This window comes from Xyrauchen texanus, chromosome 41 (genome assembly GCF_025860055.1).
Source record: "Xyrauchen texanus isolate HMW12.3.18 chromosome 41, RBS_HiC_50CHRs, whole genome shotgun sequence".
Classification (NCBI taxonomy): Eukaryota; Metazoa; Chordata; class Actinopteri; order Cypriniformes; family Catostomidae; genus Xyrauchen; species Xyrauchen texanus.
The window spans coordinates 28246464-28258986 of NC_068316.1; the positions used below are offsets into that span (position 1 = coordinate 28246464).

The 12523-nt window shown below is 35.6% G+C and overlaps 1 protein-coding gene across 1 annotated transcript in view; it reads left to right on the top strand.

The window, feature by feature from the left end:
- The window catches only part of LOC127634550 (cyclin-Y), a 73616-nt gene extending 61492 nt beyond the window's left edge, over positions 1-12124 (top strand). Inside the window, exons 8-10 of the mRNA XM_052114158.1 lie at positions 998-1164; positions 2346-2508; positions 4394-12124. Coding sequence (XP_051970118.1) covers positions 998-1164; positions 2346-2508; positions 4394-4510 — 447 coding nt within the window. The 3' untranslated portion in view covers positions 4511-12124. The remainder of the gene's footprint in view (positions 1-997; positions 1165-2345; positions 2509-4393) is intronic.
- The last annotated feature ends 399 nt before the right edge of the window (positions 12125-12523 follow it).

Here is a 12523-nt window from a genome sequence, read left to right on the forward strand (position 1 = left end):
AGTGATGGCTAGAGATAATAGTTTTTTGTTCTTTTATTATGATTTGGGTCGAATTTAATGGAAAACTGTATGAGAATTTTGAGCAGTTTCCGGGAGTGGCAATGGCAGTGTGCATACCTTCGTAGAAAATTATTGTTTTGAATTTTAGAAATGTGCCATGTCATCCGCCAGATGCATCTAGTGTGTGACCCCCTTTAATTTACCCTGCCGCTTACTCTTTACCAAAGGTGTGTTAAGAAATATGTTGTGCAACGAGCAGGGAAAATCTTCCGATTATAGATGCATGAAAGCCAAGATCCCAAGCCAAGGTTGGTTCATTATTTAAGGCGTCCACTGGCCGAAACATACATGGTGCATGGATTTATCGTGCAGTGAGTATTCTTTCTAAAACCTCACTGTGTTTGGTTTGCAGTTTGACTGTGGTGGGGCATCAGATGTTTGTGTTGGTCGGTGTATGTGTGTGATTGTCTTTCGGCATGTACGTCCCCTGACCTGTGTGTCAGTCTCACAGCAATCAGATATTTGCAGTGACACTGCAATAACCTCACTCCAAAAACAGAAACGCAAGGTTCAGACACCAGAATCTGAAAACAAGCATTTAATATTAAAGCTGTTATAGAGAGATTATGATCTGTTAAAGAAAGCACCAGCACTTTGTTACATTTATATATGTTAAATCACACACTACAAAACAAATCTCCTTTATGTTGTACTTATGATAATCTTTGTGGGATGAAATTTAAAGTTTGTAAAGTGCTTTCTCTCTCTCTCTCTCTCTCTCTCTCTCTCTCTCTCTCTCTCTCTCTCTCTCTCTCTCTCTCGCTCTTTTTATGTCTCTCTCTATATGTCTCTCTCTCTCTCTCTCTCCTTCTCTGTCTCTCTCTCTCTATGTCTCTCTCTATGTCTCTCTCTCTCTTTCTCTATGTCTCTTTCTCTATGTCTCTCTCTCTATATCTCTCTATATCTCTCTCTATGTCTCTCTTTATGTCTCTCTCAGGTGTATTTGGAGAGATTATTAACATATGCAGAGATTGACATTTGTCCTGCTAACTGGAAGAGGATTGTGTTGGGTGCCATCCTGTTGGCATCAAAGGTGTGGGATGATCAGGCCGTGTGGAACGTCGACTACTGCCAGATCCTCAAAGACATCACCGTCGAAGACATGTGAGTGTGTGTGTGTGTGTGTGTGTGTGTGTGTGTGTGTGTGTGTACAGTACTGATACTTTGATTGATTAATCCTACCAAACTTTCAGGGCAAGAATGATCAAAATTAAAATAATAAAATAAAAATAATTACAATAATCAAACAGCAAAGCATCTGGGCTAAACACAGAGCTTGAGTTAACCTCAAAAACATTTTGCATTTGTTACCGGACTGATATTAATGATGCTTTTCCAATATTCAGCGGCATCTATAACCTGAAGAATAAGATGTTGCATATATCAAATCCCCAAGGCACAGAAACAAGACCTGTGAAATGAGTCTTGACAATGGGAAGGGGGATACCTCAAACTTTCAACATGTTGTCCTGTGTGCCCTCTTGACCCCTGTGGAGTACATGGTTACTTTAAGACTCCAGTGACAATGATGACAGTCAAATTGTCCTCAGAGTGCACCACAGAAGAGAGAGGACCAAAGAGTGTTTTTGTGGGTGTTTGTCAGAGAACGCACTGCTAGCTATATTTAGCTGGTTGGTTTCTGCTTGAGTGGAAATAATTACGTGGTTGGGTTGACAATAGGATTGTATTTATTTTGAACTGTGAGGACTTTAATAAGTGGTGAGAAATGTATACAGGAAGCTTTTAACAAGAATGGATGATCAAGACTAGTCATTTGTTTCTTGTCAGGGTTATGCTTGAAATGAAAACACATTGCTGTTTTTATGTTCTTTGTTTCTTTGTACATTTATCTTTAGCATTTAAAGAGATGTTTCACCCAGATGTGAAAATTATGTCATCATTTACTCACCCTCGAGTTCCAAACCGCTGTTACTTTCTACCATTTTTGAAGAAGAGAAATTTTGAAGAATATCCTGGTCGCTCTTTTTCATATAATGTAAGTGAATAGGGAGTGGAACTGTCAAATTCCAAAAAGGCACCAAAAGAGCACTACGGCTTCAGAAGAATTTACATATCATGCACAAGTCATACAGATTTGGAAAAAGGTTAGGGTGATTAAATGATGACCGGATTTTCATTTTTGGGCAAACTATTCTTTTAAGGATGCCAAATGTGAAAGTCTTTGTAAAGCAAAACCGCCAAGATTTCTTTTTAATTTATAACCTCCCACTTACAAACGTCTAGGTAACATATGCAAAGCTTATTGCCTTCTCTCTGTTTTTCAGGAACGAGTTGGAGCGGCAGTTTCTAGAGCTGCTGCAGTTCAATATTAATGTTCCATCCAGCGTCTATGCCAAGTATTACTTCGACTTGCGTTCACTCTCGGAGGCGAACAACCTCAGCTTCCCCCTGGAGCCTCTCAGCAGAGACAAGGCCCAGAAACTGGAGGTGAGGGCCAGTACCACTCCAGATCATTAGCTCAGGATATTTACTGTATGTCCGATTGTCACTCAAGATCTCATTGACATCCCAGTGGCCTATGGTTTCAAGGTTTTCAATAAAGTTTAATATATTGGCAGCCTACTAGGAATGTGCAAAACGACATGTTTTCAAAATCAACTAGTGGGTTACCTAAACGAGAAGTCAAATGGGGGTTAGCAAAAAGCTAAAGCTAAAGCTAAAGCACGCTGCCATCGTGCTTATTAAAACTCATCTGCTAAAAATATCACAACTATATAGAAAAACTCACTAATGGACTAGTCGGTTGTTGACTGACTAGTCAGCCATCATGATCCATCCCTAACTAACATTGTCCTAGGAAAATATGAGGAAAAAAACAGGGAATATCATGATATGTTAGGTTTATCTGTTGGTTCAGTAGTAATTACCTCGCCTGAATTCCCATGTGTCTCTTTTCCAACATCCAGCCTTGATGCTGGCCAATTACAGTCCTGACAAGACCAGGCCTATAATGGTGTGTGCGTGCTTGGTGTTGCATGGCTAGCTCCTCCATCAGTGATCCGTGAGAGGGGGGGTTCAGTCCCTCTGTGTCCCTCAAGTCAATTTAAAGTGCATTTAAGGTACACATTTTATCAGTAAATGCATTTCCTGGGAATCAGACAATTGACTTGGGACTTGCTTGCGACTAATAATATAAAGGAACAGTTTATGCAGCGGTCTGAGCAAGGAGCTCGGTCTTCGGCATCTCCTCCTTTCACTTGCATTCAAACAGCTCTCCTTGTTGATCGTTCCAAGATGGCGCTGCAGTTGATATATCCAAACCAGACAAATGAGGCGTCTATATATGAATATCTATGATCATTTGTTGTGAACAACACTGCGCTTCAGTATTTTTTCATATTTCGCACATCAGTTCTCGCGTGATCTTACCAACGTGCTTATGTCACACAAGAGGCTGCGTGACCTCGACCCTTGTGAATTTTTTGTAAAACAAAATATGTATCTATACCTTACACCTAGCGTTGTGCTTCAGAAGACAGTAATGAATCCACTGGAGTTGTATGGATTACTTTTATGATGGCTATATGTGCTTTTTGGTGCTTTAAATATTTGGCACCCATTTAATTACATTTTATGGACCTACAGAGCTGAAATAGACTTCCAGAAATCTTTGTTTGTGTTCTGCTGAAGAAAGAAAGTTATGCACATCTGTGGTTGTATGAGGGTGAATAAATGATGAGAGAATTTTCATTTTTGGGTGATGTATCCCTGTAAGGTATTATGAAAATAAGAGGACCAAGGACTGAACCTTGCGGAACGCCGTGATTAAAATGAACATTGGATGATTGTACTAGAATAGAATAGAATAGAATAGAATAGAAATAGAATATTGAGTAGAATATTGGCAATAAAAATTATAGATAGTTTGTTGTTTAAAACTGTTGACTCACACCAACTTTCCAGATCCAAGTTGAAGCAGGAGATGATATTCAAATTTCCCTGTACTGAGTAGGGAATATTGTGAGTAAATAGATACTTTTAGACTTTTGAGGCTTGGTTTGCCTACTAATCAGAGTTTATGCCGCATCAGAGAACGTTGCAAACATTAGATTTGGAATGATGGAAAAACGAGTGTTGAGAACGTTTGCTGCAACACATTCTGACAGGTATCCATTAACCCATGAGAATTACAAAGAGACAATGTCCAGTTGTGCTTGTAGGGAATACAATTTTTGGTATTTCCTCTAGATTTCAAACTGACGTGGCTCTTTCCACGCCTTCAAAATGAATCTTGCGCATGCCTAAATTACTCGAGGGAATAGTGGAGTTTATGTTGATATATATCTTTATACCCTTCTCATTTTTCTCACAGGCGATCTCCAGGCTTTGTGACGACAAATATAAAGAATTGAGAAAAGCAGCCAAGAAGCGCTCCATGAGTGCAGATAACCTTACAGTGGTCAGATGGTCACCTGCCATTATATCTTAATAACAGTGGACTTTGGGGACTCTCATGAAAGACAGAGAGGAAGAGATTGTCAGAAGTAGCATTCTCTAAGAGGACACATATGTGCTTAGTACCTTCACAAGACTCTTGAGCCAGTGGCTTTCGTTCAGAAGAGTGTTCTTGCTGGTCATAAGGCTGCTGCACATACAAGACACCCACACAAAGATCACTTTCAAACCTGTGGCTTAGAGGACAAAGAGAAAGACACTGCTGCTACAGTTCCGAAAAACTGAAGGACATGGATGAAAGGATATAAACGAGGGAGAATTTCCAAGTGATGCCCAATTACAGGAACAGCATCCCAACAGCTTTGTGTCATATGTGTTTGCCATTCTAGGTGAGGAGGTATTCGCACCATGTTTCTTGATCTATGGTTAGAACATTTCATCGGGGGCACATGTATGCTAACAGCCAAAAGTCAGGATGGCCAAAATCAACCACTTCTTAAGATGTTCTCTAGATATAGTGGGCCCCAAAATGTATTTGACAATGGAAATATTGTTCAAAATTAAGACAAAAGACAAACATACAACATGTCCATAGTTAGTGTGATGAACTAGACCTGTGGTTACTCTGCTAGGACACCTGTGTGAAACTGACTTCATACATCCACTAAAAATCCACACATTAATTACATATTATTTTGTAGGGATGTGCCCGAAGCCGAATACCTTATTCGGAAAGGCACAAATAATGACTTCAAAATGAATAACAGATTCATCCGAATAATAGAAACAATATTCGTTTGACTGATTATCCAAGAAGCACAAGGATAAACAACATTTTAAATAAACATATCCAAAATTACATCGAAATTATGAGTCGGTGAAGTCACTATTAGTAGCCTACTAAAGTGTAAAACTTTAAAAAATGAAAAAGTGCACGGTGTCATTTCAGATCGTATGGGCGCTGTCTCGAGTTAGTTTGCGGTCTCAGTTAATTGTGCATCTCCGGAGCTTGTCAAGTGTAACATTAACTGAGACACTACATCAGATACATTTCCCACTCCTTAAAATATCTATATTAATGCATCACACATCACATGATTCACACGTATTGATTTCCATGTATTCATTTATAAACCAACCTGAGCGCAATGTTCAATTCCTGACCTGAAGTGATGATTTCACAGCAGATCACGTCCACTCACCTCTAAAAGTTGACCACAATTATTTTCACATCGCCGATTAACGTATCTGGTTAACACTTTAATCCAAAAGAAGTTGAAATGCTCCATAAAGTGTGCATCTGTTGTTACAAAGAAACTGAAACATTCACAATCTTTTTCCCTCCCTTTAAACTGTACTCAATTTTAAAATGTTAACGTAACTTTATTATTATTATTAGACTATTATTATAATTATTTTCCAACTATTTTGCTAATTCTGTACATGTAATTTAACTAAATAATGATGTCCTCCACATTGTTCAAATATGTGTGCACAAATCAGCCTCGAGTGTACAATTCCTGATATATTTATTGGACTTGCACCTATTTGTATTCTAATTTCTTTTAATGTTTGTATTTAATGTTTGCTGCAAACTGTGTGCTTGACATTTCACAATTGCTTGACACCTCGTGCCTCAGTTAACAACATATTCCTCAGTTCATGAGTATACATATTCAGCTTCATCTGGTAAGAAAAATATATCAATAATGATATAATGAAATAATAATAGCACATTAATAATAATACTCATAGTATTAATAATTATTATTATTTCTATTAGGCTACTATTATGCATAGGCATATACAAGGCATATTTTATTTATAAAAACTATACATGGGTGCTTCGTTTTGTTTTGTCACTCTTCCGGTTTAAGCCCCTCCCACATTCAGTTCTGTCTGAATACAGAGACAGATACAGATAACTGTGCGACAGTAACAGATACAAATACAGATACAGAAAATGGCTGCGTTGCACACACCTAATATTTTGTATCTAATTAATTGTCATTCGGTCATTTTTAAGTGTGATGTACTGGAACTGTCCAAATCCTTCTTGGGACCGCTTTAGTATTCCTTAAAATATTTCTGTTCAAACAAAATGACTGTGACGTGTTTAATCTATGAACTTACCACTGTAGTTATACATCCTGCTATTTAACATTTTGTGATCTCATTTAAGACTTATTATAAATTAAATAACATGCTTAATGACGGTTTATTAAAGTTGAATGAGTTTTTAACAATGCTCATTCATAGGAAAATGCACAACTCCAAACACAGTCGGACATTTCTACTTACTGCGCATCATAGGATGAATTATTTTTCATTTTTAATTCTATTTTTTTACTCTTTTCTTCCTTTTTTTGATCGAGACGGTGCTGTTTAGTGTTATTAGCTAAGAGTAATGGAAGTTACTTTACTGATGAGGATTTACTAAAAGAAATACAAGCGGTGGTCCGGGGGGGTCTCCACGTGATTTTGTTTTGGAGTAGAAGTTTGACATTCCATTCTCAGTGACCATGAACGTGTATAACATACACAATATTTCTTATTTTATGCCCGTGTCTCTCCTTGCTTCACCAAACGGCTTTGATATACACATGCTGTGTCACTCCCAGTTCCAGTAAATTCTCAAAGAAATACATGTGTTGTGCTGTATTCAGTTCAATACCTGCTACAGATTGGAGAAGATATTTTACATGGATCTGAAACATCCTTTCAGATTGAAAACATTTTCATGTTAATAAAGGCAAGACTAATGGGTCAATCTCAGGAAACCTGCAACAAACATGTCTAGGTCATATTTAACCTTATATAATCTAAAGAAATTCTAGCAAATGGTGTACATTTATACAGTTAAATAATATATATTAGGGGTGTAATGGTTCTTGGTAAAAAAAAAAAAAATAACCGAAGGGTTCGCCAACCACGGTTCGGTATGCATTTTAATAACGCATCTGGATCATACAGTTTGGTGAAGAATATAAAGCGCAAATAGACATGTGCAGTTGTAACCTCTGCTAATGCACCTGTATGGCTCTGTAGATGGACACACTCCGCATGTGTTTCACGTGGGTCAACTTGCTACAGAGAGAATTTGTCCTATTAACTTTAAGTATGTTGAATCAGTTGATGACATCACTGTTCTGCATGTGTAGTTGGCAAAAATGGCAAGCTGAGAAAACAAGCCGCAAGAGAGAAGCCCCTGTGTCATATAAGTCTCCGGTCTGGGAACTTTTTCTTTTTGCAGTCAATCAAAACAGCAATGGTCAAAAAACATTGACAAAACAGGCACTGTTTGCAGACATTGCTTGACGCCAGTGCCGTATACCGGTAATACATTGATATTTGATTAGCTAATTACGCAGACATCACGTGAGGGTATATAGATATAGGTATGATAGGTATATAGAGGGTATATATATACTGCACACAGACAGAATCCCTTCCGTCTTTGGGTGTTCATAGCCAAAGTTATGTTGCCCTTACTCCGTTGATGAAGATGTGGGAATTCTGCATATGATTATCACGTATGAGTCGCGTTACGACATCCATTCTCTTATTCATTTTAATAGCACATTTATTTTTCTATAGTGATGTACAGATTCTGAACGTTGAATATACATCGAGTTGAATTTGAAACTTTATGTTGATGCATGTCGCGTAATAATGCAGGTATGAGGTTAAAATGTTGAGTTAGTAATAAGAGAAAGTTAGTTTTTTTAGTTAAGGACCCTTATGAAAATTTACCATGGCTTTACTATAGTAATATTGTAGTAGCCATGACTATAATAACAAGAACTGTAGTCACCATGGATTTCTTAGCAGAAATCATAGTTTTGGTACAATTAACCATTGTTTTACAACTGTAATACTGTAGTTTCCATATAGTAACCATGACTTTACTATAGTATTATAATCATGTTAATTTTGTGGTTACTATGATTTTTCTACAAATACAGTGTTTAATCTATGGTGACTGTAGTAAAACCATGGTGATTTGTAATGAGGGCAAATCTCTTGAAGTGTTTGTTTCCAAATAGAATATTTTTACTTTGTATTTGGCAATAATATATTTTGTTTCCTGAACATAGCAAATGCCGAACTGGACCGAAACCGTGACCCTAAAACCGTGATACAAACCGAATTGTAAGAAATTTGAACGGTTACACCCCTAATATATACATCATTTTTTCCTCATTACAGTAATTATAATTTTGGGTGGAAATGTGCTTAAATGTTATTGAAATATTTTTTGTTTATTGTTTGAATTATTCTAAGTTATTCTAATTAGGTTCTCATTACTGTAATGCAGTATTTTCTTTACTGTACAGTAATACAATTACTGTAAAACAATGATTTTTATTTAAAACTATCAGCCGTGAATAATTATATTAAAAGCAGTAGAAAATACTAGCAAAGTGTATAAATACTTTACAATTTAAATAATATGTTATTGTTTTATTTTTTTATTACATTACAGTAGTGGGAATGAGATTTTCTCATTACGGTAATGAGAATTTAGGGGGCATTGTGCTTATTGTCATTAAAATGAATGGTCCAAAAAATAGTTTTGTTTATTTTAAGCAAAGTATAAAGTACAGTGTTTTTTTTAAACATTGAAATATGACCCAGACATGTTCTTGAAGTGTTTCGTGAGATTCATGCTAATAGTTTCACTGGGGATATAAATATTTGGACAGACTGTAGTATTTTGTTTGTCCGTTATGATTATTATGTGTAAAACTGTAGAGATGAGAGGAAATCTTGCTGTACCCACTGCCGTGTACTTCACCTGCATATAGCGGGAATATGGCCTTCGATTTAGACAATGAAAATGAACTCTTCCATTCTTAAACTCAATATTATCTGTAAAATTAGTTTTCCATTTTACAATCAGTTCTTCCCAGTTCAAAAGATCAGCAATTGTTGAATTATGCCACCTGTTATTTCTGAAATATTTGTTCTTTTATTAGATTCATGTGCTAAGAGGGACTGAGATGTTCATCTGTGAGAAACTTGGCTCAGAAACACATTGAGAATAAATAATTAGAACTTCCAAAAAATATGTTTTGTAAATTGTACATACTTAAACATGCTTCAAATTTAAATATGATTTGAAATATTTATATGTGACCAGTATTTACTTTTCTTAATTCCTGAATTCTTTAGACAATGATGTATATAAATCTGAGAATATAAATATGTGTTGGTTCAGAAGAATTTTATTTGATATTAAACTTTGTTTGATCAGGATTAAATATATTTTCTGGGATCTGACACTTGTTTTTAAAGTGCACCTATTATGGTTTTTAAACATGGTTAATTTTGTTTTAAAGGTCTCATACAATAGATTTAAATGCATCCAAGGTAAAAAAATAAAATGAAAAAAACTTTAATTTGCTCAGAATTTAAATTGCAGCATTACCATTTTTTTAACAGTTTCAAACATGACTCGTTCAATGATCCTTTCTAAAGCATTCATACTAATCTCCTTTCAGAGAGCCTACTCTGCTCTGATTGGTCAGATGTCCCAGTCTGTTGTGATTGGTCTACCGCTAAGTGTAGCGTCTGAGGGCAGGTCAAAGCTGTTTGCGAGCAGCTGTTGAAGACCAGAGGCGGATTTAATATTAACAAATTACGTAGTTTAGTACAGGAAGTAAGTCTGGAATTACTAACAACTCGTTTCAGCATTTTGATTTTTGAAACTTTGCAGATTTTTTGCATTCACAAACAGCTATAACACACTACAGGAAAGGTCATATTTGAAAAACCATAATAGGTGCTCTTTAATCACTTTCATTTGTAAGATGTTTTTCATTTTCTATCAAGTGAATTTCCAGATGAGGTCAATATGCTTTTCCTCACCACAAAAGTGACATGAAGCAATTTCATAAGGTTATGTTGCCATGAATATAACTGCTGCAATAGCTTAACATTTACTGTAACTTTTTAGCAGCAATGAAAAAAGCAATTTTTCAAAATGTCCATTATTATCAGGCGGTATGTGTGTGTTAACCTTTACATTGATCATAGTCTGGAAGCTGTTTACTTTATTTTATATCCAATGCCCAAAAATGTCTTAACACGTTAACTTCAGAAACAGTTTGACGTACATTTAGTGCACACTTTGTATGTTTGTATACAATATCCAGTTAGCTAAATAATACTAACACATATAAAGGTTATATATTTCATACAAAATCTCCCTAAAATCTTTATTATTATTATTATTATTATTATTATTATTATTTCATGACAATTAAGCACAACATTGCCAATATTTTAATTACTGTAATGTGTCCAGGTATTATGATTTTTTTTAAATCTCATTGTATCCCTCTACTGTAATACTGTATTTTTATTATTAAAATCAGCATTAAGTCAATACAACAGATACTATCACAATGTATAAATATGTTATATTTTAAATCAGATATAGTTTTTTCCTGCATTACAGTAATGAGAATTGGAAGGGTGCTTAATTGTCCCGTAAATGTCAGAATGGAGAAAATCTTATTGGTCCTAAAAATGACCTTAAATCGCCTTCATGCAAAATGTAATTTCTACGCACTGATGTCCAGGTTACTTGAACGCAGCTTGATTGTGATGACAAACGTGACATTGTACAATGCGTTTTGTTTTGGTTTATTTCCTAGATAAAGGAAGTTTTACCAAATTTCAATGAAGAAATGGTGCCGCTTTAATGAAACCCCCTTTGCACATTGTTAGAGTGTTGGAAACTGTTTGAAATCAGGGAGAAAGTAAAAAAAAAAAGTCTTTTCTGGAAGGAAAATGGATTCAGAAATGAAAAGACTAACAAAAGGAATTTGAAGATTGTATTATACTATTTATTTGATGTGAGCATGTGAGGATACAGCCCAGTAAACTCCAGTCATAGTGACAGGTGACAGGTGGCAGTTGGCAGGCGAGTGGTGTTTTAGCCGTGTGCACTGAACTCTACCTCTGCATTGAGTCTTTTGTTTCTGAGTTAATACCTCTCTTGCTCTCTCTATTGGTAATCTTTCTCATTTTCAATGCGATTTCTAGGAAATTACAAATTCAACTCTTTCAGAACATTTATACTATAAAAGTGGTTTCCTGTAAAAATAAAAACTGCTGTTGTTCATTAATGTTCAGTTACTGGTTGTATGCCTGATTTTTATGAATAATACATTGTTGTTATTGTCATTTGTTTTAAAGACCTGGAGGCTACAATGGTCGCATGCAATCTTTTGTTCTAATCTCTGATTTTAACTGATGCTCCCGTTCAGAAGCAATGTTTAGAAACAACCACAAGAATAAACTTTTAAAAGTTGCAATAAAAAAACTGTATGATTTGATGTTTTTTTTTAATAAAGATTTGACAAAATATTTATACAAGATAAGGAATTAAATAACTATTCCGGGTTCAGGACAACTTAAGCTCAGTTAACGGTATTTGTGGCTTAATGTTGATTTCCACAAAAAACTATTTAGACTCCCTCCAGCTTCATTTAGCCTCCTGAGACCCAACACGACTGCTGTGTGCATTTTCCATTTCCCTTTTTCATTCGTAACTAGTAGCACCTAATAAACATTAAAAACAAAAAAAGCATTTGTAGAGCAAATAATTTTCCTAATAATGTATGTCCACATATGTGAACAGGAGGACTAAGTTGTGAAGTTTAAAATCATGCCAAGCTATAGAAAGAAATTTAGAAATGTTATATATAGAATGTTTTTAATCAAATTGCTTATTATGTTTCCAGGAGTGTTGGTTATTCATTGGAAATAATTCATTCTGATTCAACATCCAATCACAACCAACCATGTTAAAATAAAATGATACATTATAAATTCTGAATCTATGTACTGATTATCATTGTATCATGTCTGCCAAACATGTTGAGTGATCCAAACATCATCTGCAGCCTGAAACTGAACTTTGGTGGAATTTTAGGATTGAATGCACTTAGCCGCATAGAGAGCTATAACTTGCTCACTATTTAGTGAATGACTTGACCTCCATTGTGCTGTCTATCTGCTCTGGTCTCAGAACAGT